Here is a 26,702-nt window from a genome sequence, read left to right as displayed (position 1 = left end):
ATGATTTGGGTTTTATTTCAGGTACCACAGGAGCTATCCAAGAAGGAAGTATAACTCGAGGAACTCCAACCAGCAAAATTTCAGTGGAGAGTATCCCTTCTCTACGTGGCTCTATCACTCAGGTTATTATCATCATATCTAATATACTAAACAGTAATTTAGAAAAAAAAATTTCGGCTATTCCTGCAATACAATTCTGTAGTTCAGTTATTCTTTTTTTTTTTTTTTTTTTTTTTTTTTTTGCGGTACTGGGGATTGAACCCAGGGCCTTGTGCTTGCAAGGCAAACACTCTACCAACTATATCCCCAGCCCAGTTCAGTTATTCTTTGTTCTGGGTCAAGGAATAGTATCTCAATGATAATAAACCCCAGGTCTATAAGCTGTCTGAAGAAAGACATTAATCTTTTTAATTACAAACTATATTATCTATCCTGTGATTCATTTGAAAAGGTTACTTATTTGCAAATTGGCAGAAGAAACATGCAGTAATTGATGAAGTTCTCACTGTTTTCTTGGCAAAGCTTTTACGGTGTGTTCGGCTTGGATAGAAATTGAGAAGAAAATTATTATACATTATTTTCTTGATTTTGCCCCTTATGAAAAGGTAGGTCTACAATTTCAGTATGTAAGCTGCTTTGTTAGAATCAAATGCTAAACAAGGAAATGTGGATGGCATTGAAAAAACATCAAATGTTAAATATCTTCTCCCAATTTGGGGCTAAATAAATTGCCAATTTTGATGAATAAAAAGGTACTTCTTTTTCTCAGATTAATTTTAACTTGAAATTATAAAATTGTTCTTTCATTATGTAGTTATGAAAAAGGAAAAAGTCTGTTTGAGGAAATTATTATAAGCAGACACTGTGCTTTTGCACACTGACATAAGTTTTTGCATGTTATTATATATTTTTTGTTCTTTGTGTTTTGCTGTTCCCTAGGATAATGATTCTCAAAGTGTTGTCCCTAAACCAGTATTGTCAGTATTGCCTGGGAAGTTACTAGACATGAATTCTCAGGCTTCACCTCTCATTTACTGAAATCAACCTTTGAGGGTGGGACCCAGCAATTGGTGTTGTCCAGAGCCCTCTATTAGATTCTGCTCAGTTCTTACTAATTAAGCATGGTCTGTGCAACAGAGCATCACTATTACTTGAGACTTGCTAGAATAATGCAGAAATGTAGCCCTTACCTCCAGACCTATGAATCAGAATCTCCATTTTAATAGAATTCTTAAGTGATTCCTCCCTGAGACATGGTTTATATAGTGTATGGTATACAGTGACCTAAAAAGTTACATATTAATTTATAAAGTTGCATAATAATTCTTCAAATCTTTTTCCATATTTGGCCCAAGTATATGGGCAGAAGGAAAATAAATGGGCCTAAATATATTTCTCTTCATTTTTCTTGTCACTTTAGTATCTAAGGTTTGGGTAGGAAGATAGTAAGATCTAGATCAGCTGAGACTAAGTTTTATCTGTTTATTTTTAAATCTGCCTGTCCATTTGACAGGTGCTTCTGAAGTGGGAATTAAGGATTTCTAGATGTTTACTTTTGAACTCACTTCTTGATGAAATGTGTTCAGTGTATTTTAGTCACCTCTTCCTGATGTATGCATGTGGTTTCAGAGCATTCTCACTAAAGTGTTAGGGGTCCTTAGAGTATATTAGGAACTTTGTGCATGTGTGAATGGGCTAAGTCTGGGCCTCTACTTCCATTTCAGCTCTAGCAGCTTGCTTTACGGAAGAGTTCTCTATATATTTGGTTCCATGAAAAATTTCCCTCCAGGGAAGGGCTTGCTGCTTAAAGGAATGGTGAAAAGAACCACAGCCGCTGGCAATATAGAAAACAGGCACAGTGGCACACGTCTATAATCCCAGTGACTCAGGAGGCTGAGGCGGAGGATTGCAAGTTCAAGACCAGCCTCAGCAACTTAGTGAGACCTTGTCTCAAAATAAAAAATAAAAAGGGCTGGGGAGATAGCTAAGTGGTAAAGCACCCCTGGTTTAAATCCCCAGTCCCAGCAACAACAACAACAAAAAAACAAAGACAACAACAATAAAAAAAATGCTACCAATCATGCAGAAAATTGAGATTATGTGATCTAAACTATCATTACCACAAAATAGGCATCTAGGCATCTATGAGTTTTCTTCGTCTTATTAAAGACAAAAACCTAACCCAGCAGGCAGTTTGATACTTGAAAGTTCTTTTTTCCTCTTAATATGAAATTTTATAAAAAATTTATTACAATTGCATGATTTTAGGCCTTCAGACAAACTTCCAAGAATTAAGTCCCTTAATGGAGGTTTGACTTCAAGTTGGGGAACAAAGCTGGTTTACCTAATACACCTATCATTATTTTAAGAAGTTCTGTGACAGGGTTTAAGACTGAAGGAACAGAACTTCTTTGTTTATAAACATTTAATGTCTGTTTTCCTTTCATATGCATGTGCTTTCTTTGATGATATGGATTGATTCGACTTTCAATCATGTGGTGGTTTAAATTTTCTGAGCATCTTACACTTCCTCTATGATTGAGTGACTCTCCTGATGCTTGTGTTTGATTTGATGACAGGGGACCCCAGCTCTGTCCCAGGCTGGCATACCAACTGAGGCTTTGGTGAAGGGGTCCATTTCTAGGCTACCCATTGAAGAGAGCAGTCCTGAGAAAGGCAGAGAAGACGCTTCTTCCAAAGGCCATGTTATTTATGAAGGCAAAAGTGGACACATTTTATCATATGATAGTAAGTATGGTGTGTGTGCATAAAAGCAGTCTTATAAGGTATGACTGAAAACACAGGCTCTGTTTTTTTCACATTCTTGTTATGAGGAAGTTGGTTTACCCTTTCTGAACCCATGTTTTCTCTTGGTGAAATGGGTTGATAATAATTCCTGTCTCTTGAAAGGTTATTGAAAAATCATTTGGAATGGTAAGTAAAAAGTGGGAGTCTGTATGAAGTATCCTATAAGTGGTAGCTAACATCATATGTGACTGGTCATGTTACAAAAAGAATCTCCATTTAAATTAAATGGAATAAACTTTATTTCATTGGGATTCATATTTTGTGAGTTAAGAATTAGGAAGTAGTCAGATAATCATGGAAAGAATATTGAATTTAGATTCTCTTTAGCAAAACCATTTTACTGTCTATGTCTCTCTATGTAAACATTTTCTTCAGATGCATCTATTTATTTTAGATTTTTTTTTGGAGGGGGGGTACCAGAGATTGAATTTAGGGGCACTCAACCACTGAGCCACATCCCCAGCCCTGTTTTGTATTTTATTTAGAGACAAGGTCTCACTGAGTTGCTTAGTGCCTTGCTTTTTGCCGAGGCTGCTTTGAACTCAGGATCCTCCTGTCTCAGCCTCCTGAGCTGCTGGGATCATAGGCATGCGCCACTACGCCCAGCTGTATCTATCTATTTATTTAATTTTAACTTACTCACTATGTTACCCAGGCAGGGCTCAAATTCATGATCTTCCTGCTTTAACCTCCCAGATAGCTGGGATTACAGGTGTGCATAACCAACCACACGTGGCTTAGTGTGGGTCTGTGTGTGTGTGTGTGTGTGTGTGTGTGTGTGTGTGTGTGTGTGTGTGTGTGTTTACTGGGAATTGAGCTTGAGGTGTTCTACTGCAACGATTCATTCCTAGCCCTTTAAAAAAAATTTTTTTTGAGATAGATTCTCACTAAGTTGCCCAAACTAGATTGAACTTGTTATCCTCCTGCCTCTACCTTCCAAGTAACTAGGATTACAGGAGTGCCACTGTGCCCTGAAGATGCATTCTTAAGTTATATTTTCCCCATAGTATTTTATGAGAGTGACTCAAATGTGAATAAATATTAGCCAAAGGACTGAGATTTAGTTCTCTTTTGCAGCCAGCTATCTTTGAGACCTTGTAGTCATCATTATCTTTCTCTTCAAATAAAAAGAAATTTGCACATAGTACTTGATTCTGCAGAATGTATTATATAGCTTTTTTTATTTCCTTCCTCATTTTAACATGTGCAATATGTTTTGGTTAACATTTTGTTTTTTTAGGGGGAAGAAATTAACATACATTTCCAAAGTCAGAAATCTGAGCATCTTTCTTGTCTGCTTCTTTTTTTTCCACATCCAGTAATTCATTAAGTCATTATTGTCTCTTGAATATTACTGTAGATTTCTCTCTGCTACTGTAGTCCAATGGCTGCCTGACTTATCTCCCTGCCTTCAGTCTTATCCATATTCAGAGTTATGTATCATATTATTTCCTGCTTGTCTCAAAGATAACTGCAAGCACCATTCCTTGGCTTCATCACCCCTCCATGGTCTGCTTCAGGCTTATCACTGCCAATTGATTCCTTCCCACATTTTCCCTTAGTCTTTCTGTATTTACTCCTCCACACTTATCCTATCTCTGCTGTCCACATTGGCTATACACTGAACTGAAATTCTTTGTTTTGAGGTCTTTGTGCTCACCATCCTGTGCCTGTACTTTTTCCTCCTTTTGCCTTTGAATTAAGCAACTAATTGATCCTTCAGTTTTCAGTTCATTATTTTTTCTAGGCATCCTTATCTGAATCTGGGGATGTCAGCATTCTTACAGCATTGTACTTCTCTTTTCATAGTACTTATCATTGTATGGTAAGGGCCTATTAATTCATCTGTACCCACCACTATTAAGTTCCATGAGGGGAAGAACTTTTCTTAACCTTATCTACAAGCCTAACTTATGCCTGGCACACAGTAGGCATTCAATAAACATATTAGAATGAATGAAAATGTTTTTATGAATGTTATCTACACAGAAGTATATTGTAGCCTAGGACAAGTTTTTGTAAGATAGACTGGAAAAACAAAAAGGCTGTGACATTAAGATGAGTTATTTTCTGGATATTGTAGGCCTTGAGCTGTCTGAGTAATTCTTGTTTGTATATTCTGCAGATATTAAGAATGCCAGAGAAGGGACTAGGAGTCCCAGAACAGCACATGAAGTCAGTTTAAAAAGAAGCTATGAATCAGTGGAAGGAAATATAAAGCAAGGAATGTCAATGAGGGAGTCTCCTGTATCAGCACCATTAGAGGGTAAAATGTTTTTAGAACATTATTTAGATATATTTAATTTTGTATATTGTTTGCATTGTTGAATCATGTTCAATCTCTGATTTCTACCTGAAATTTATATTAATACAACTTAAATTTTATATTATTACATCAATGAATAAATCATATGGCACATGAGAGTGGAGGGAGATAAAAAATGAATATAATTAATTGTAATGGTACCTTTAGAATGCTCATGTTTGAATTATTCATACCATTTGTAGATTGCCTCCAATTTGAGTTTAAGAATGTAAAATTTGGGGCTGGGGTTGTGGCTTACCTAGCACATGTGAGGCACTGGGTTCCTTCCCCAGCATATCATAAAAAGAAAAACTAAATAAACAATATAAAGGTATTGTGTCCATCTACAACTAAAAATATTTATAAAAAGAATGTAAAATTTATTATGAGAATTTTTTTTTAAAGTGAAGTAAATAAAGTGATGAGTGGTAGATACAGCAAAGACATGAATTTAAATCCTAACTTCACCCTTTCCTAATGGATTCCTCTGGAAATATTTCTTCTGGAATTTAAGGGATTATACCCACCATTGCCTGATGAGTGTCTGAACTGGTGCTGATTATGTGATGTTCAGTAAATTATTACTTTGGTTTTGTTTTGTTAATGACTCACCTTCTTTAAATCATAACCTGATCATAATCATTGAGTTAATTCATAACTCAATGAATTTTAATATAGGTGAAATACTAAAAGCAGGATAAATTATTTTCTAAAACAACTACAACTCAGTTACCCTTACTGTAGGTATATATGTAAGATTTATTCCAGTCTTTGATTCTTATTTATTCGTAGTATAACGTGAAACTTGTTAGGAGGTTTCACATTATACTACCAGCTTCACAACTCTTTCATTTAGATTTGCATATTTGATATGTTTTCTTTTTATGACAATCACTTGATGTTTTTCCTTTTTCTCAGGTATATTTCAGAGTTAACAATGATTTCCAATCCCATAAGTCTCTGCTCTTGATAAAGAAGCTTTGGGATTTTAGATTTCACTTTGAAGTGTCTTTGATTCTTTTTTGACTTATACTGAGGTACCTGTGGTCATTTTGTAAATTTTGGAAAATGTGTGCAAAGATCTGTATGTGTCATATTGGGTATTTCTGAGTTGTTTTTCCATATTCTTCTGGATAGTTCACAAATTTAAAATGATGTCTCTTCCTCCCTAGAGCTTTTATCAAAAATACATACTCTAAGGACAGTACTAAATATATGCAAATAGAAATACACATTATGTTTCATAAATGGATCTTTTACTTGTTTTGAAAGGACTGATATGCCGAGCATTACCCAGGGGGAGCCCTCATTCTGACCTCAAAGAAAGAACTGTGTTGTCTGGCTCTATAATGCAAGGTAAATTTTCTACTTATTTTGCTTTTTATTTATTGCTGGCAAAGTAGTTTGACATTAATTTGCAGAGCATGAAGCCTGTTTTTCAAGATATTTTCCCTTTCGAAATACTGTTTTGGTTTTTAATTTTTCAGTCTTCTGTCTCTGCACTATGTAGTCTTTTGGAAGAGGATAGTTGCCAAATCTGTGACTATGATGAATGATATAATAATATGTATTGAAGAACCCTTAAAAATTATGATTAATAAATACTTATTTGAGAATCTCCTATAAACAAAATTGATTAAAATTATGGAAAAATATTAGAATTTATCATTTTAACCATTTTTAAGTATATGATTAATGGCATTGTGGTGCCACCAGTGGCCTTATTCTAATGTTTCTTAATTCTTTTTGAAGGCACACCAAGAGCACCAACTGAAAGTTTCGAAGATGGCCTTAAATATCCCAAACAGATTAAAAGAGAAAGTCCTCCCATACGAGCATTTGAGGGTGCCATTACCAAAGGAAAACCATATGATGGCATCACCACCATCAAAGAAATGGGACGTTCCATTCATGAGATTCCACGGCAAGATATTCTAACTCAGGAAAGCCGAAAAACTCCAGAAGTGGTCCAGAGCACGAGGCCAATAATTGAGGGTTCTATTTCCCAGGTAATTAGGTCATTCTCTTTTTGTCAGCAGTTTCACTTCAGACTGACATTAATAAAATATTTAAAAAACTGTGACTTAATACTTATAAACAGTTCTTATCACGTTAGGCATCTTAGAAGTAAATGTGGAGGGCTGGGGTTGTGGCTCAGTGGTAGAGCGCTTGCCTCTCATGTGTGGAGCACTGAGTTTGATCCTTACCACCACATAAATAAATAAAATAAAAGTATTATGTCCACCTACAGTTAAAAATTTTAAATATCAAAGAAGTAAATGTGGAAATTTTAAGTACTCTTTATTATTAGTTTTTGTTTTATCCATAGGATGGAGTGAGTAATGTGAGAAAGTGTGCAGTCAGGGTCAGTGGATTATGACTGAGGCATCTACATAGACAGTGTCACCATAGAAAATTTAACTGTCATGGGTCAGACCTAGACCTAAGATAGAACATTATCCAGATAACTTGGCTACCTATAATGTTTGTTTCTTTCCCTTTAGGGCACACCAATAAAGTTTGATAGCAACTCAGGTCAATCTGCCATCAAACACAATGTCAAATCCTTAATCACGGGGCCTAGCAAACTACCCCGTGTAATACCTCCACTAGAAATCGTACCAGAGAACATAAAAGTGGTGGAACGGGGAAAATATGAGGATGTGAAAGCAGGCGAGCCAGTGCGTTCCCGACACACATCGGTGGTGAGCTCCGGCCCCTCTGTTCTCAGGTCCACGCTTCATGAAGCTCCAAAAGCACAGCTGAGCCCAGGAATTTACGATGACTCCAGTGCTCGGAGGACCCCTGTGAGTTATCAGAACACCATGTCCAGAGGCTCACCAATGATGAACAGAACTTCTGAAGGTATATTACTTTTGTTGCCTGATCTAATCATTTTTGTTGTGGTTTTTCATCTCTGGAAAATAGGAACTATCAAACTGTTAGCTTCAGATTATCCCAAGAGCCACAGGTTATGCTTGATGCTAGGGCTATGGAAGGCTGCCAGTTTGAAAACAGGCTTAATTTTAGGTGAAGCACCTAATACTTATTCAAATACAGGGTATAATGAAGTCCAGAAATGACCTAGAGTAGGTATGTTTTTGAGAAGATTTTTAGTTCATTGGGTAAGGTTTTCTGAAAGTCGATTTTAGCAGTTGTTTTTCCAGTGGTAGTGTGGTATTATAGTTAAAAGTTTGGTCTCCAGAACAAGACTGCTTAGGCTTGAAGTAAATTTCTTACTTATAAACTTAGACAAATTACTCAACTTGTCTGTGCCTTAGTTTCCTCATCTCTAAAGTGGTAACGTACTACTAAGGCCTACCTGGATTTTTGTGATGATAAAATGAGGTAGTACATTTAAAGAACTTCGAATAGTACCCAGTGTATGTGAACAACTGAATAAATTTTAAGTATTCATGTTATAACCCCATGCTGCTGGCATCTACATCACTAGATAAGAAGTGTTGATTTATTACTAGGTGGTGTCTGAAACAGCCTGAGACCCTGAAAAATGCATCCACATATTTTAAATTTTATTGTAATACATATTTTGGGGGCTCACATGCGTGGTACCGGCCGGCCTGGAACATGAAATGTAAAGATGAAGGGTGTGGGGCAGAGGGCAAAGGGAGTAGGGGCAGGAGGGAACTGCCTAGTTATGGATAGGGGAACAAAACCAAACCTTTGGCTCTAGTTTGGAAGGTGAATTGCCCTGCAAAGGGAAAAGGCACCCCACAATTGAGCAGTTGGGGACTTGGAAGGGGGAGTGATAAACCAGTATGATTTCTTGGTTTTGACATGTAGATTTGTTTGATCATGATGAATTTTTACTATCATAATATTAGTAATTAGAAGGTGGTGATGTTGCAAAACATTGTGTGTACTTAATGCCACTGAATTATACCATTTAAAATGGCTAAAATGGTATATTTTATGTTACATATATTTTACCACGAGGTGATGGCTCCAAAATGCTTGCATATCATAGGCATTGATGAGACAATCTTACCATTCTGAATAACATCATTTAGACAAGGAAAAGCTGGAATAGGAAGGAGAATGGATGTTGGTGAGGCAGTGAAAAAGTCACTGAAGAGCAGAGCAAGGAAAAAAATGTAACTTACAATTGACAGGTAGCCAGGAAGTTGGGTTACGTAGTCCAAGAGAGGAAATTGAAGCCAGGTGTAGGGGTCACACCTACAAGCAAGGCCAACCAGGGCAAGACCCTGTTTCAAAATAAACTTTATGTAGGCTGGAGTTGTGGCTTAGTGGTGGAATGCTTGCCTAGCATGTGTGAGGCCCTGCATTCAATTCTCAGCACCACATATAAATAAAATAAAGGTCGATTGACAACTAAGAGTTTAAAAAAAAAAAAAACTTTATGTAAAAAGCTGGGGGTTTAGCTTATTGGTAAAGTGCTTGCTTAACATGAGGCCCTGAGTTCTACCCCTAGCACGGTCCAAAAAAAGAAGAAATTTGAGATTTGCTACATGTGGGTAAAAAATAATTTAGAATATTAATGTCATACAGAAAACAAAATCATTTATAATAGAATGTTGATAATCTTAACATAAGGTGTTACAATATTGGTGCTATTGCTACTCAAAGGTAGCAGTCTTCTCCAAATCTCAAGGCTTCTACTAGTTCTTTAAGCTTGAATATTTTGTAAGATGGAATATAAACTGTTTAAGGGGAAAGAGCTCAAAATATATGAATATAGTCTTAAGAGATGGATAAATATGATCATACTTCGCAAGTTTTCTTAAGGTTTTATGGCATTGGCTCTTTTTTTCTAGTTACGATCTCTTCTAGCAAGTCTACCAATCATGAAAGGAAGTCGACGCTGACCCCTACCCAAAGGGAAAGTATACCAGCTAAGTCTCCAGTGCCTGGGGTAGATCCTGTTGTGAGCCACAGCCCATTTGATCCCCATCACAGGGGCAGTGCCGCAGGGGAAGTTTATCGGAGCCATCTTCCCACACACTTGGATCCAGCCATGCCCTTTCACAGGGCTCTGGATCCTGGTAAGCATGACATACAGTGAAGTGACAGTTAATGGCAAAGAAATAACTTTGTGACTTTTTAAGCTTCCTATTATAGTATAATAGGCAGATAATTGTACATATCACTAGTGTACAGCTCAGTGAATTTTTGCCAGCTAAACATCCCATGTTACCAATACACAAATCAAGAAATAAAATATTGGACTGGTGTTCTGGCTCATGGTGGAGAGATTGCCTAACACTTGTGAGGCACTGGGTTTGATCCTCAACACCACATTAAAAAACAAAGTTATTGTGTCTATCTACAACTAAAAATATTAAAATAAAGAAAAATATTGCCATCACTCCTTAGGGAACTAAAAATAATAGGTATCTGAAAAAACTTGTTTGATGGCAATTGGTGAAGCTGATTGGAAAAGTAAGTTTAGTGTGAAGAAATATTTTATAATGACAGAGGAATACCATAAAAATGTTAATTTCAACATAAATAGACATTAATTTACCGGTGTGTTGATCTGAGGCCTAAGGCCTTTTCTTTGTGTATCAATTAAACCTTGCCTTTCTAACATAGTTCCAAGTTTTTGTTTTGTTTTGTTTTAAGCAAAGGTAAAATTTAAAGACAGTTTCAAGTAATCCAAATACAGAATCATTCTAGACATTTTTCCCAGTTCTTTCCAGTTGTATAGTCCATACTTGATTCAGCTTATTTATTGAGTCTTTCGATAGCAGCCAACTTACTTTTCAGAGAAACAAGTTTTTTCATTCTTCTTTCATCAATTTCCAGATTATTTCATTAAGTTACATAATTTAGTAATATATAGCTGTAAGAAACTTGTGAGTACATATCACTGATGTTGGAAGACATAATTCAGGAAGGTGCAAAATATTGTTCTGGTAGGTGCAGAAGTGTGCATGTTACCAGAGAGCAGTGTGTACTGGGCCTAAGGCAGCATGCTTTATGCAGCTGAAAGAGAGGAGCTGTCACACTGCAGTTGGGGACAGAATCTCTAAGAGTTACTTACATTTTATAGTAGCAAAGAACTTGTAGAAAATATTTTAGCTGAAAGCTGTGTCAATATTATCAAATTATCTGACACTTGAGAACATTAAGTTTCAGAGAAGTTCAAGCCTGGTACAGAGAGTCTCCCACTATGGTTTGTGCCACTTACCATTTTTTTGACTTTGCTATGGTGAGAAAATGATAGGTAGTGAGTTGAAACCATCATTCAAAGTGGGAATGTGAATCTTTTCCAGGTTAGCAATATTTAGTATGAATCTCTCTCATGACCTGCAGCTCCCAGTCAGTCCCGCAATTGTAAGGGGAAGATCCAGTACTGTATGATGTTTGGCAAATGAATTTCACCCAGGACAAAACTTAATGCCTTTCTCTTGTTCTTCACTCAGCAGCTGCTGCTTACCTGTTTCAGAGACAGCTTTCACCAACTCCAGGCTACCCAAGTCAGTATCAGCTTTATGCAATGGAGAACACAAGACAGACAATCCTAAATGATTACATTACCTCACAACAGATGCAAGTGAACTTGCGCCCAGATGTAGCCAGAGGACTTTCCCCAAGAGAGCAACCACTGGGTCTCCCATATCCAGCAACAAGAGGCATGTGTCTTTTTAGTTTTCATATAATTTATTTTAATCAGTAATTAATAGATACATGTTGAATGAATGATGGAAAGAAAGAAATGAAGACTGTATCCTCTCCATAGACTAGCCTTTACAAGTGAACATAGTAATGTTTCAGTGTATCAAGATGAGGTGTTTTGGTGAAAACTGAAATAACTAAGCCAAAATCATTGTGCTAGGTGTTTGAAATCCATGTTTTACCAGTTTGCTGTCTCTTTTAAATTTGAACTTACCTTAAGATTATTGTTGTAAGAGTATACCCTCTAGATTTAAAGAAGATTAAAAAGTAATGATGATCCTAAACCTTTTTATGTATGCTGTATACAAATTATCATTAGATTATATACACAGACAAAATCTAAAAGCCATGTATAGTTATATATCTTTAGAATAAATGCTTACATAAATTGTGTTTGTCTTTTGGATAGGAATCATTGACCTGACCAATATGCCTCCAACAATTTTAGTGCCTCATCCAGGGGGAACAAGCACTCCTCCCATGGACAGAATCACTTATATTCCTGGTACACAGATTACTTTCCCTCCCAGGCCATACAATTCTGCTTCTATGTCTCCAGGTAAGATGCTGCACTCACACACTTCTCTAATAGACCAAAGTGCTTAAGTTTTTACAACATAGCTTTTTAATATTTGGGCAGTTTTTTCCCATTTGGTTGGTTTGTTTCATGTAATAATAGTTCCTATGTGCCATCTGTCACTAGATATCCTAGAAATACCCTAAAAACTTCTGTTATGCTCCAGTCATTATCCAGGATTGTTAACAAAACAAACTTCCTACATCCCGATTTTGGAACTTTTTGACGAGTTTCTTTCATTTATAATTTTAAAAATTGCACCTGATTGGATTGACGTTTTTGTCTGTAAGTTGCAGATTCTTATGTTTTCCAGGACATCCAACACACCTTGCAGCAGCAGCAAGTGCTGAGAGGGAGAGGGAGCGGGAGCGGGAGAAGGAAAGGGAGCGTGAACGGGAGCGGATCACTGTAGCTTCTTCAGACCTCTACCTGCGACCAGGTCCGTGAAAGCCTTTGCTCCTCCCTCCTAGGGACAGGTCTTGGTAATCTTGTGTTATGGTGCCTTGTGCTTAGGGCTCTGAGGGATAAATAAGAATTTGAAGGTAAAAAGTCATTACACAGCTAAAGTGAAATGCAGATGAAAGTACTATAGAAGTTGACATGGGGGAAAGATGAATTTGACACAGAAAAGTGAACTTTGCATGGCAAAGATCATTTTTATTGGCCCAAACAGCTGGCCTCAGGTAGGCCTGAAGATACTAGACTCAGAGCTCTTAAAGCCAAAAGAGTAGCCCAAGCAAAGTTTCTAGATAGGAAACTGTAACTACGTCCCAGTATGCATGAGGCCCTGGGTTCAATCCCTAGCACCACAAAAAATAAACAAATGAAACACAATTAGTGAAAGCAAAGAGAGAATGACTTTTATTTTAGACATACTAAATCTGACACATATTTTGGGCATCTTTTCTTACCCAGGATATACTTGTTTAAATCAGATCATTTACCCTATCTGTGTTGTCTGAAATTATATATGACCTAGGACTCAGGAGAACAAAGAGCTTGGAGGTGGTGACAGATCTGTAAGAGTTGAAACTGTGACTTGAATGAGACTTCCAAATTCAAGAGTGTGAAAAGAGAAGTAGGTCAATCTTTTTAGATGTTTCTGGAAGTACTAATATAGGTGGAAAGAGCAGAAAGCAGAGAGAGGTAAGTGCAGAGCTGAAGGCACAGTGACAGGAAGGTGTCACAATCATGTTTTCATGGGGGACATAGCCTTTGAAATCAATGTAGATGGCATATGTAGAAGAAATCCCAAAGCTAATTGTCATATTTGATGATATCATATTATTCCTGAGAAATTATCTTAAACACTTCAGTGGTTGCAAAGCCTGAATACATTTAGATGTAATCCATTATCTGTATCCAATCAAAGTCACTAGGAGTCTAACCATAGGAAATATCAACACCATAAATTATCTCAAACCTTGAAGAAGTATAATTATTAGAGCCAAGCTTTTGAGGAGGACATGGTGGATGGTAATGCAAGAGAAAGCTTGCTGAGAGAAACAGTTACCTGCAAAGGGCAGTGAAGAAGTAAAGTCAAAAAAATTACTGTCAAATGAAAAAGCCCCAAACCCTAGTGTAGCAGTTGATTGTATATTATTTTCATTATGATACTTAGAAAGTTTTACCCAGTTTGATTTTGGAAATCGAAAACACACCAGAGTTTGAGAAATGAACCTGTGTGATTTATATTAGTGCTTCATTATTGGTGCTATTTGTTTCTCTCTAGAGTTGAGATTGAAACTAGTTACAAAAATGGAAGACAGTAAATTATAAACTAATGTTTTGATTCAAGCTACCTGTGGGTTTTATTGCATCTTTATTGAGAAAGCCAAAAAATAGAATATCAAGTTTCTTGTCTCATTTTCCTTTTTTTATTTAGTAATATTAAGAAATTAACAATCCATAAATGTCACTACCTTTTATCACTAGCTTCTTCCTAATAGCTTATCTTTCTTCCTTTTTCTTTTTTGCCCCTATAGGCTCAGAACAGCCTGGCAGACCTGGCAGTCATGGATATGTTCGCTCGCCTTCCCCTTCAGTAAGAACTCAGGAGCCCATGTTGCAGCAAAGACCCAGTGTTTTCCAGGGAACCAATGGAACCAGTGTAATCACACCTTTGGATCCAACTGCTCAACTACGAATCATGTCAGTCTCTTGTATACATTTTGACTAAAAGAATACTAGTCTCTTACATATATACTTGTGACTGCAATAGTTAATAGTCAAGATTTTCTAGCCACTAAAAATTTTATTCCTTTTTTTGGTTTGCCTTTTGCAATTTGCTCATCTCCCTATCATGCACGCACACACACACACACACACACACACACTCTCACACACAGTAAATGGTCTTCTCTTCATAGACCTGTAATTTGGTTTTATTTACAGGCCACTGCCTGCTGGGGGCCCTTCAATAAGCCAAGGCTTGCCAGCCTCCCGCTACAACACTGCTGCGGATGCCCTGGCTGCTCTTGTGGATGCTGCAGCTTCTGCACCCCAGATGGATGTTTCCAAAACAAAAGAGAGTAAGCATGAAGCTGCCAGGTTAGAAGAAAATTTGAGAAGCAGGTCAGCAGCAGTTAGTGAACAGCAGCAGCTAGAGCAGAAAACCCTGGAGGTGGAGAAGAGATCTGTTCAGTGTCTGTACACTTCTTCAGCCTTTCCAAGTGGCAAGCCCCAGCCTCATGCTTCAGTAGTGTATTCTGAGGCTGGGAAAGATAAAGGGCCTCCTCCAAAATCCAGATATGAGGAAGAGCTAAGAACCCGAGGGAAGACTACCATTACTGCAGCTAACTTCATAGACGTGATCATCACCCGGCAAATTGCCTCGGACAAGGATGCAAGGGAACGTGGCTCTCAAAGTTCAGACTCTTCTAGTAGCTGTATGTATCTCAATATGAGTTTCACAATGTGATATCTGAGTAAAGAATTACTTTATTCTTTAGGTAAAGCAGAACTATATGGCATAAAAGAATCCTAATGCTTGATGATAAATGTAAGAGAAAAGATTTTGTGAATTAGTACAGCAAAATGTGTCTTCTAGTGTTATGATGATTTAAATATCCCTTTTTCCTAAGTATAAGCCTATCAATGTATTTTTCAGGAGAAAACTATACCTTCAAAAGAACTAAAATTGGGAAATGGATAAAGAGAGGGCAGAGCTTATTAACATGTTCTAAAACATTTTTTTTTGCTGGATGTGGTGGTACACACCCATAATCCCAGTGACTTGGGAGGTAGAGGCAAGAGGATCACAAGTTCAAAACCAGCCTCGCAACTTCACAAGGCCCTCAGCAACTTAGTAAGACTCTGTCTCAAAAAAATAAAAATAAAAGTGAGTGGAATATTGGGTTCAATCCTCAGTACTAAAAAATAGGAAGTAAAATAAAGCATTGATTTTTAATTTTAATTTTTGAAAAGTGAGGTTACCTTATTGTTGGTGATTGATATTTCTTTTGCACCTTTCTTGAAAATTGTCTTTCCATCCAGTCTGGTTTGTCACACCGATGTCTGCAAGTAAGAATTCACAGATCTATGCTAAAATGCTAGAAAAGTTACTTTTAAAATTTTATTTTTAACTGTTGCCTAAATTCTGTATAGAATTCCAGAAAAAACAAGCAGTATTTAAACAAGCAACTGCTAATAAATGAAGTAACTTAATCATATAGTCATCTATATGTTATCTTCATTAAAGGAACTGAGTAGTATTGGAGATAATTTTAAAAAAAAAGATTTCTTGTGTAGCAGAATGCAATGTGCAGTTCTTTTTATCTCCAAATATCCACTTGCCTCCTTTAAAACTTGTTAGTGTCTAGATCTATCCTATTGCTGAGGTTTTAAGGGGACAACTTGGTAGTATATTGTGTAGAAGAAAGACATCCTTTTAACCTGGGATTAGGAAAATCTACAACATAGGTTTTCAACATGCAGAAAATTGCTAGCTAAGGAAGAGAGGTAGTTTTATAAATGGGTGTTTTGGAGGGAAGTCATCAACACACATGGTGATACCTGACCCCCCCCCTCCCCCGCAGGCTCCTGGACCAGGGTAGTATCATCACTGAGTTGTGTAATCACTGGACTAAATACTTCTTTTCAGTTGGTATCACAAAACATACCTTGCTGTAGGAGTTTTGATTTTTAGCAGGTCTGAAAACAGAAAATCCTGGTTCTTTCTTTTCTAAGTGTTCATGTTTCTGAGTAGTTTATATTTTTTATCACTGGGCCCTGGTTTGCTTGAAGTTCAAGTTTAGTGACAGTCACTTGGTCTGGTTTTCAGTGACTTTTGAGAGCCTCCTTCACCCTGGAGTGAAGCACATGCCCTCATTTTACCCCTAAGTCTTCAAGAGTAATATGAACAAGGTTCAGATTAGACTTTCTATTGACAGAATACTGTTAGTATTCAGTGGATTTAGGATGTTGGTTTGTTACGGTGGATATGGAAATTACAAATTAGCATAAACTTAGAATATAGTGGTTTATTTTAGTTCCTCAATGATAATTTTCAGCCTATTTATCAGGTTTCTCTTCTCCTCGAACCTGTTTAATTGTAATTTCCATGTCCTGGTTGAGGGTAGTTCAACTGAGAACCAGAGGAGCAGGAGGTGGTCAAGTCTAAGAGTTCATTACCACCATGTCCAGCTAGGGTTATGATATTCTTTTTTCAGACTTGAGAAATTTCTGATGTTGCCTGTAGGTGTAAAGAGCCCTCTAAAGTTAGAAGGTTCCTAAGCAGAAACCTGCCTGTCTGATTTCTCAACTCTGAGGCCATGGCAGGACTGTGAAAAGCTGCCTGTATCCCCTTTACATAGCCTGTTTTCTTTGGAGTTGCATCCTAGAATACGCTCTTCTCTCACGTGGGCATCCTCAAAAGTTGGTTGGCATCCTTCCTTTCTGTGAATTCCCTCCAGACATTCCCCACCATCCTGTTTATTTTCATAATGTAACATGGTGCTGGAAAAATTATTTGGAGTAATTTTTGTCAACAACTCCAGTTATTTGAGAAAATCATTGTACAATGTTATGTGATCTAAAGTTTTAAAACCATCGTGGTAATGAAGCAACTTTATAGCCTCAAACCTTTTCTAAGAACAGATTGTCCCATGAAATGGAATTGTTGGTATCCATTAACTGCTAAGATGTACTCTCGCTATTTTTATTAATCTCCTCTGATGAGTATTTCCCTGGTGATTTCTTTGCCAGCTCCCAGGAGATTATCACAAATCTGTTTTCTATTTTGTCCCAATTCACTGTTTGATGTGGACTTTTAAAAGAGATCTTAGAGTCTCACACAATTTCAGAAAACCCTATGCCTTACAAAGATTAGGAACACCAAGGCACCTTTGGTACAGTCCATTAGGTTGGATAAGTTTCATCATTAACTAAGAATGTCATTGGACATCTCTGAGCAGAGTGAAAAAACTAAAATAAGCAAATAGGTTTGAAGTACTTGGACTTTTGAAACTTTTCAGGGATTCATTTTAAAATAAGATTGTTTTCTTAAAGTATCTTCTCACAGGTATGAAACACCTAGTGATGCTATAGAAGTCATAAGTCCTGCCAGCTCACCTGCACCACCCCAGGAAAAACTGCAGGCCTATCAACCAGAGATTGTTAAGGCAAATCAAGCAGAACGTAAGTCTTTTTTTAGCCACCATTGACATGTTACCATATTTGCATTTATCATTTGCTTCAAAATTATCTGTCTATGCCATGCTAAGAAATAACTTGTTTTGTTTGTTTCAGGGTCATCTTATGTGAGTCTGCTTTTAAAAAGTTTAGGACTGCACTAAGGAAAATCACCTATTGAGTTATTGCTAATTACTCTTTTGTTTATTGTTTAATGGTATAGAAAATATTTTGTTTGCCCACTTATACATTCCCATTTTATTCTGAATCCTCAGACTTCTATTGGTAAATAAATACTTTTTGCATCAGAATTAGGATACGTAAATTCTGTGTTAGAGATTTATACCACACCTTTTTCATGTGTTCTTAGGAATTATGTTTGATCTTTGATAATGAGTAAAAAACAGGGGCATCCCTGGATTAAGACATGTATGTGTTCTGTATTAGCTGATCCTACCAGACAGTATGAAGGACCACTGCATCACTATCGAACCCAGCAGGAATCACCATCTCCACAACAGCAGCTGCCCCCTTCTTCACAGGGAGAGGGGATGGGCCAAGTGCCTAGGACCCATCGTCTGATCACACTAGCAGATCACATCTGTGTAAGTTTTTCATTTTTTTTTTTTAACTTTTATTTATTTTTTTTCATTGTCTCTTTTTTTGGGTGGTGATAAATGTATTTTTTTAATTTTATACATGTATATAGGTAATAATGTCTCTCTCAATTTACCGTCCTTCCCATCCCCACCTGCCCCACCCCTCCCCTCTCTCCCAGACACCTATAAAATCCAAAGTTCCTTCATTCTTCCCTACCCACCCCCCTGCTATGGATCAGCATCTGCTTATCAGGGGAAACAGTTGGCCTTTGGTTTTTTGGGATTGGCTTATTTCACTTAGCATGATACTCTCCAGTTCCCTCCATTTACCTGCAAATGTCATAATTGCATTTGTCTTTAAGGCTGAGTAATATTCCATTGTGCATATGTACTACATTTTCTTTAACCATTCATCTGTTGAAGGGCATCTAGGTTTGTTCCATAGTTTCATTGTCATGAATTGAGCTGCTATAAACATTGATGTGGCTGCATCATTGTAGTATGCTGATTTTAAGTCCTTTGGGTATAAACTGAGGAGTGGGATAGCTGAGTCAAATGGTGATTCCATTCTCAGTTTTCTTAGGAATCTCCATACTGCTTTCCAAAGTGGTTGCACCAATCTGCAGTCCCACCAACAATATATGAGTGTACCTTTTCCCCTACATCCTCACCAACACTTATTATGCTTGTATTTTGGATAATTGCCATTCTTACTGGGGTGAGATGAACTCTTAGGGTAGTTTTGATTTGCATTTCTTTAATTACTAGAGATGTTGACCATTTTTTCATATATTTGTTGATCAGTTGTATTTCTTCTGTGAAGTGTCTGTTTAGTTCCTTGGCTCATTTATTGATTGGGTTATTTGGGGTTTTTTTGGTGTTAAAGTTTTTTGAGTTCTTTATATATCTTGCTCTATCTGAGGTGCGTGTGACAAAGATTTTTTTTCCCATTCTATAGGTTCTCTCTTCAAATTATTGTTTCCTTTGCTAAGAAGAAGCTTTTTAGTTTGAATCTATCCCGTCTATTGATTCTTAATTTTGCTTTTTGTGCTTTAGGAGTCTTGTTAAGGAATTCAGGTCCTAAGCTGACATGATGAAGATTTGGGCCTACTTTTTCTTCTATTAGGCTCAGCATCTGTTTTAGTGTCTAAATCTTGATCCACTTTGAATTGATTTTTGTGCAAGGTGCGAGATAGAGGTTTAATTTCATTTTGTTACATATGGATTTCCAGTTTTCCCAGCAACATCTTTTCAATAAACTATTTTTTTCTCCAATTTATGTTTTTGGCACCTTTATCTAGTATGAGATAACTGTATTTATGTGGGTTTGTATCTGAGTCTTCTATTTTGTATCATTGGTGCCAATATCAAGCCATTTTTGTTACTGTTGTTCTGTAGTACAGTTTAAAGTCTAGTATTGTAATATGTCCTGCTTCACTCTCCTTGCTAAGGATTGCTTTGTCCATTCTGGGTTCTTTATTTTTCCAAATAAATTCCATGATCGTTTTTTCTATTTGTATGAAGAATGTCTTTGGGATTTTAATAGGAATTGCATTGAATCTGTATAACACTTTTGTTACTGTGGCCATTTTGACTATTAATTCTGCCTATCCAAGAGCATAGGAGATTTTTTCCATCTTCTAAGGTCTTCAATTTCTTCAGTGTTCTATAGTTTTGATTGTAGAGGTCTTTTACCTCTTATTAGATTGATTCCCAAGTATTTTATTTTTGTTGAGGTTATTCCTAATTTCTCTTGCAGTAAATTCATCTCTTATGTATAGAAATGTATTTGATTTATGGGTATTGGTTTTATATCCTGCTCCTTTGCTGAATTCATTTATGAGTTCTAGAAGTTTTCTGGTGGAGGTTTTTGGGTCTTCTAAATATAGAATCATGTCAGCAATTAGGGATAGTTTGAGTTCTTCCTTTCTTATTTGTATCCCTTTAATTTCCTTCTCCTGTCTAATTGCTCTGGCTAAATTTCCAGGATGGAGTTGAATAGAAGTGGTGAAAGAGGGCATCCCTGTCTTGTTCCACGTTTTAGGGGGAATGCTTTCAGTTTCTCCACTTAGAATACTGTTGGCCATGGGCTTAGCATAAATAGCTTTTACAATGCAGAGGTATGTTCCTACTATCCCTAGTTTTTCCAGTGTTTTGAACATGAAGAGGTGCTATATTTTGTCAGATGCTTTAGAGAATCTGACAGATGCCTAATGAGATGATCATATGATTCTTGTCTTTGTTGATATGATGTATTACACTTACTGATTTCCATATGCTGAACCAACCTTGCATCCCTGGGATGAACTCCACTTGATCATGGTATACTATCTTTTTAATATATTTTTGTATGTGATTTGCCAGAATTTTATTGAGAATTTTAGAATCTATGTTCATAATGGATATGGGTCTGAAGTTTTCTTTCCTTGATGTGTCTTTGTCTGGTTTTGGTATAAGGGTGATACTAGTCTCATAGAATGGGTTTGGAAGGGTTCCCTCTTTTTCTATTTTATGGAACAATTTGAGGAGTATTGGTGTTAATTCTTCTTTGAAGGTCTTGTAGAACTGCTGAGAATCTGTCTGATCCTGGGCTTTTCTTGGTTGGTAGGTTTTTAATGGCATCTTCTGTTTCATTTTTTGAAATTGATCTGTTTGAATTGTGTATGTCCTCTTGCGTCAGTTTGAGTAGATTCTATGTCTCTAGAAATTCATCAGTGTCTTCAAGTTTTTTATTTTGAGTATAAATTTTTCAAAATAGTTTCTAATTATCTTCTGTATTTCAGTAGTATCTGTTGTAATATTTCCTTTTTCATAACGCATTTTAGTAATTTGATTTTTCTCTGTTAGGGTGGCTAAGGATTTATCAATTTTATTGATTTTTTCCAAAGAAATAACTTCTTGTCTTGTCAACTTTTTGAATTGTTTCCTTCATTTCAATTTCATTGATTTCAGCTCTGATTTTAATTATTTCTTGTCTTCTACTGCTTTTGGTGTTGACTTGGTCTTCTTTTTCTAGGGCTTTGAGATGTAATGTTAGGTCATTTAGTTGTTGACTTTTTATCTTTTAATATATGAGCTCGGGGCTAGCAATATAACTCAGCTAGCAGAGTGCTTGCCTTGCATGCACAAGGCCCTGCGTTTAATCCCCAGCACCACACACACATACAAAAGTATGAGCTCAGTGCAATGAACTTTCCTCTTAGCACTGCCTTCATAGTGTCCCAGAGATTTTGATATATTGTATCAGTGTTCTCATTTGCCTCTAAGTATTTTTTTTATTTCCTCCTTGATTTCTTGATTTCATCATTCAATAGCATGCTATTTATTCTCCAGGTATTGGAGTAGCTTCTATTTTTTTATTTTATCATTGATTTCTAGTTTCATTCCATTATGATCTGATAGAATGCAAGGTAGTATTTCTATTTTTTTGTATTTTCTGAGAGTTCCTTTGTGGCATAACATATGGTCCATGTTAGAGAAGGATTTGTGTGCTGCTGAGAAGAAAATGTATTCATTTAATAATGGATGAAATACTCTATGTCAGTTAAGTCTAAATCATTGATTGTATCATTTAATTCTACAGTTTCTTTGTTCAGTTTTTGTTTGGAAGAGCTATCTGGTGGTGAGAAGGGTGTGTTAAAGTTAACCAATATTATGATGTTGTGATCTGATACTTGAAATTGAGAAAGGTTTGTTTGATGTATGTAGATGCTCCGTTATTTGGGGCATATATATTTATGATTGTTATGTCTTATTGGTGTATGATTCCCTTAAGCCATATGAAATATCCTTCTTTATCCCTTCTAAGTTTGGTTTGAAGTCCACTTCATCTGATAGGAGGATGGAAACGCCTGCATGTTTACACAGCCCATGTGAGTGATATGTTTTTTCCCAACCTTTTACCTTCAGCCTGTGGATGTCTTTTCCTAGGAGATGAGTCTCTTGAAGACAGCATATCGTTGGGTCTTTTTTTAAATCCAGTCTGCCAGTCCATGTCTTTTGATGAGTTTAGGCCATTAATATTCAGGGTTATTATTGAGATATGATTTGTATTCCCAGTCATTTTGGTTTATTTTTGGTTTTTAACTTGACTTAGGTTCTCCTTTGATTGATCTTCTCCTTTAATATAGTTCCTATCTTTGCTGGTTTTCATTGCTTTTTTCTATTTCCTCCTCATGGAATATTTTGCTGAGAATGTTCTGTAGTTCTTTCTTTATAGTTGTGAATTATTTTAGCTTTCATTTATCATGGAAGGTTTTTATTTCATCTTCAGATCTGAAGCTTAATTTTGCTGGATATAAAATTCTCGGTAGGCATCCATTTTTTTCAGAGCTTGATATATGTTATTCCAGGACCTCCTGGCATTGAGGGTCTGGGTTGAGAAATCAGCTGAGATCCAAATTGGTTTCCCCTATATGTAATTTGGTTTTTCTCTCTCACAGTCTTTAAAATTCTACCCTTATTCTTTATGTTAGTCATTCTCATTATAATGTGTCTTGGTGTGGGTCTGCTGTAACTTTGTACATTTGGGATCCTGTAAACCTCTTATACTTGTTTTTCAATTTCATTCTTAAGATTTGGGAAGTTTTCTGATACTATGTCATTGAAAAGGTTGTGCATTCCTTTGGTTTGTATCTCCACACCTTGGTCTATTTCAATAAATCTTAAATTTGGTCTTCTCATGTTATCCCATATTTCTTGGAAGTTCTGTCCATGGTTTCTAACCATATTCTCTGTGCAGTCAACTTTATTTTCAAGAGTATATATTTTGTCTTTATTGTCTGAGGTTCTGTCTTCCAAGTGGTCTAGTGTGTTGGTGATACTTTCCATTGAATTTTTAATTTGGTTTATTGTTTCCTTCATTTCAAGGGTTTCTGCTTGATTCCTTTTTATAATCTCTGCCCCTTTATTGAAGTGATCTTTTACTTCCTGTATTTTCTCTCCAGCACCATCCTTTATTTAGAAGATCAATCTATGTATTTTCTGAACTCTATCTGTGACATTTCTTCTACTGTGTTGTCTATGGATTCTGTTGTTGGAACATCTTGGTTTGTTTGAGGCACTTTATTCCCTTGTTGTTTCATGTTGTTTGTATGTGTTCTCATCTAGTGGTAGGAGGCAGTACATTTTCTACCCTGTAGTCTTTTTTAGTGTCCCTGAAGGCTTCTAGTACCTCACCTGTAAGGGGGAGACCAATAATAATAGCACCCAATGCAAACAGTATACCACCTTAAACCAAATACCTCTTATTAAGACATTTACAGTTTTGTCACTATAGACAGAAATGAAGTGTTCAGTAATTGTCTACAGTATAAACAGTAAGTTTGCTAAAAAGGTTTACCATTTCAAAGGATGGACAATGAGGGAAAAATAGTGCAAGATGTGATGTTTATGAGGGAAAGGGAGAAAAGATAGAGGTAAAAATTTTATAGTAAGAGGGAGGGAGGAATTAATAGAGGTTGACTTTAGTATGAGAGACGTGAGAAAAGAATCTAGGGGGACAAATAGGTAAGAGAAAAAAATATGTACAATTTCATTTAAAAAGTAAAAATATAGAAATACCCAACAAGACTGGCATATACTATTCAGTCATCCCATTCCTCAATAAATTGATGCATGAAAAATATTTGTATTCAGAGTTGATAAGAGATGTGGGACAGAGGGTGGAAAAAGATATAAAAAAGAAAGGAGGAAAGTCTCAGTTGAAAATTGAATGATTGCTTCCATTGACTTCAAAAATGTACTAAACTTCCCTTCTCCACTGTTAGGTGGGGTTGTCTGAAGTCTGATGTTAGCTCTAGTCCAGTGGGTGCTGGCCTGGTTGGGTGGGTGAGCCAATAGCAAGATGCCCTCACACCCTCTTACAGTCTTCCCACCCGTTGTATCTGGCCTCTTCTGTCCCTGAACACTTCAGGACTCACTGAGCTGGACAGAGCCCAGTTTTCTCCACTTTCTTCAACCTGTGCACTCCCCGAAGGAACTGCCCCTAGTCTCTGGCTTTCCACAGGCTTACCAGACCCAGTCTGGCCCAAAGCCAGCAATCTGATGGACCTGGGCTTTAGCTTTCCCACACCCTGTCTTGCTGTAGTCCCAAGATTTCAATGTCCTTTCAATTTGCAGAGAGACCACCAGGCATGTGCTCACACAAAAGAGCAACCCTGCAAAGGGGCATCCAAATGGCAGCCACTGCGATACCGAGCAGAAAGACCTCAGGTGCAACCAGACCTGCAGATACCACAATATACCTCCAGGCCCTGGCCTGAGTCCCCAGACTGAGGTGGCTAGGCCCTGAGATGACTGCAGCCATGGTGGCAAACCTGCAGGTTCCAGCTGTTGTCCCAAAATGGTGGCAGCTGCTTGTAACCAAACCTGTGGGTACTGTGACAATGGACTTCCAGGCAACAGCGGGCAACAGGCGATCCACTGGCAATCTGTGGGCAGTCTGCAGGCTAGTGGAGGATAATCAGCTGTTGGATGTTGGGCAGTGGGCACCAGGTGGGGGAAAGGTGGGTGATGGGCAGACAAGAGCAAGCAAATGGCAGATGATAGGTGACAGTCAATTATCTGCCCTCAAAAAGCAGGTAAAATGCTGGCAGACAGTGGGTGATTTTATTACAGCACAGGATCAGTGGGCAGCAACAACTGCCTTACAGAGAAACAGTATTTCCTCTGCTTGAATCCCATGTTACAGAGTGACAAGGAATGCAGCCTCTCTCTAGTCCTCCATCTTGGATCTCTCTTTATTATCATTCTTATTCTTTTTTTGTTTTTCTTTTTATAGCTTTTTTTTTTTTTTTTTTAAATGGTACTGCTGATTAACCCCCAGGGTCAATCTTTTCTTTGAAGACAAGGTCTTAGTAAACTGCCCCAGCTGATCTGAACTTGTGAGGACAAATGCCTGCCTCACCCTCAGTAGCTGGGGTTACAGACAGCACCTCACCCAGCCTTAATCTACTTTTGGGGGGTGATGTTGATTAAGAATATTAGCACAGGTATAATACACATTGCAACATTGAAAAAACATTCATTGTCTCAGTGGCAGAGCACTTGCCTAGATTGTGCAAGGAAATGGATATGCTTCCTAGCACCACAAAGAAAAATCAAGACTTCACTGTGAAATGTCTGTTTTCCTTTACACTTTATGGGTTTGCCGGCTGACTTTGTAAAGTCTGCCACTCTCAAAAAAAAAAAAAAAAAAAAGTCTGCCACTCTTCAGGCTTCTTCTTCTTCCCTTTTTTTTTTTTTTTTTTTTTTTTTTTTTCTTTTTTTGTGGTGCCTAGGATCAAACCTAGGGCTGTGCTAGCCAAGCACTCTACCTATATCCCCACCCCTAATCTCCCAAATTTCCTCAATGATGATCTGTTTCAGTGTTAACATGTAAACCTAGGCAAGCTCTCTACCACCAAGCTATACCTCCAGCCCTGACATTTCTTTTTCTAATATATTTTATTTTAATGTTTTATTTATTTATTTATCTGTATAATCCTGGGGATCAAACTCAGAATCTTTGCATGGAAAATTGCTCCAGTTCATGAACAAAACATGATCAGTCAAGTGCTCTACCACTCAGCTGTATTCCCAATTCAAAGAAAGCAACCATCTTTTTTTTTTTTTTTTTCCAGTTCTGTAGATCAGACCTAGACCTCTTATTTTCAGTGAGTTAAATTTGTGATTATAGGCATGTGTCACTGTGCCAGGCTTGTTAAAGACTTTTATGCTGTCTTTTCTTTTTTGGTGCAAGTGCTTAATGAGTTTAACCACTTCCTCCTTTTCTTGTTCACAGCAAATTATCACACAAGATTTTGCTAGAAATCAAGTTTCCTCACAGCCTCCCCAGCAGCCTCCAACTTCTACATTCCAGAATTCACCATCTGCTTTGGCGGTTACACCTGTGAGGACTAAAACCTCAAGTCGCTACAGCCCAGAATCCCAGTCTCAGTCTGTCCTTCATCAAAGACCAGGTTCTAGAGTCTCTCCAGAAAATCTTGTGGACAAATCCCGGGGAAGGTAAATTGCAAACCATATATAAACTTCCCAGCAGTAAACCAATTTGAATATATCTAAAAGAAAGGGTATTTACTTCTCACTTCAAAAGTTCATTTGCCTTTGCTTCCTGGAGTTT

At 37.1% G+C, this 26,702-nt stretch overlaps 1 protein-coding gene across 22 annotated transcripts in view; it reads left to right on the top strand.

The window, feature by feature from the left end:
* NCOR1 (nuclear receptor corepressor 1) overlaps positions 1–26,702 on the top strand; it is a gene marked incomplete at its 3' end in the record, with an annotated part of 166,332 nt that overhangs the window by 124,053 nt on the left and 15,577 nt on the right. For 16 of the 22 annotated variants that reach the window (XM_079131648.1, XM_079131637.1, XM_079131653.1 and 13 more), the window contains 15 exons: positions 22–122; positions 2,580–2,748; positions 4,934–5,074; positions 6,386–6,469; positions 6,866–7,122; positions 7,618–7,978; positions 9,910–10,137; positions 11,521–11,730; positions 12,183–12,332; positions 12,664–12,789; positions 14,336–14,501; positions 14,745–15,238; positions 17,859–17,987; positions 18,429–18,586; positions 26,364–26,587. In XM_079131648.1, coding sequence (XP_078987774.1) covers positions 22–122; positions 2,580–2,748; positions 4,934–5,074; positions 6,386–6,469; positions 6,866–7,122; positions 7,618–7,978; positions 9,910–10,137; positions 11,521–11,730; positions 12,183–12,332; positions 12,664–12,789; positions 14,336–14,501; positions 14,745–15,238; positions 17,859–17,987; positions 18,429–18,586; positions 26,364–26,587 — 2,998 coding nt within the window. The remainder of the gene's footprint in view (positions 1–21; positions 123–2,579; positions 2,749–4,933; positions 5,075–6,385; positions 6,470–6,865; positions 7,123–7,617; positions 7,979–9,909; positions 10,138–11,520; positions 11,731–12,182; positions 12,333–12,663; positions 12,790–14,335; positions 14,502–14,744; positions 15,239–17,858; positions 17,988–18,428; positions 18,587–26,363; positions 26,588–26,702) is intronic. The other 6 variants (XM_079131640.1, XM_079131634.1, XM_079131650.1 and 3 more) reach the window with 2 other exon arrangements.

This window comes from Sciurus vulgaris, assembly GCF_902686455.1.
Source record: "Sciurus vulgaris genome assembly, chromosome: 3".
NCBI lineage: Eukaryota > Metazoa > Chordata > Mammalia > Rodentia > Sciuridae > Sciurus > Sciurus vulgaris.
This window is presented reverse-complemented; position numbering and strand designations above follow the sequence as displayed.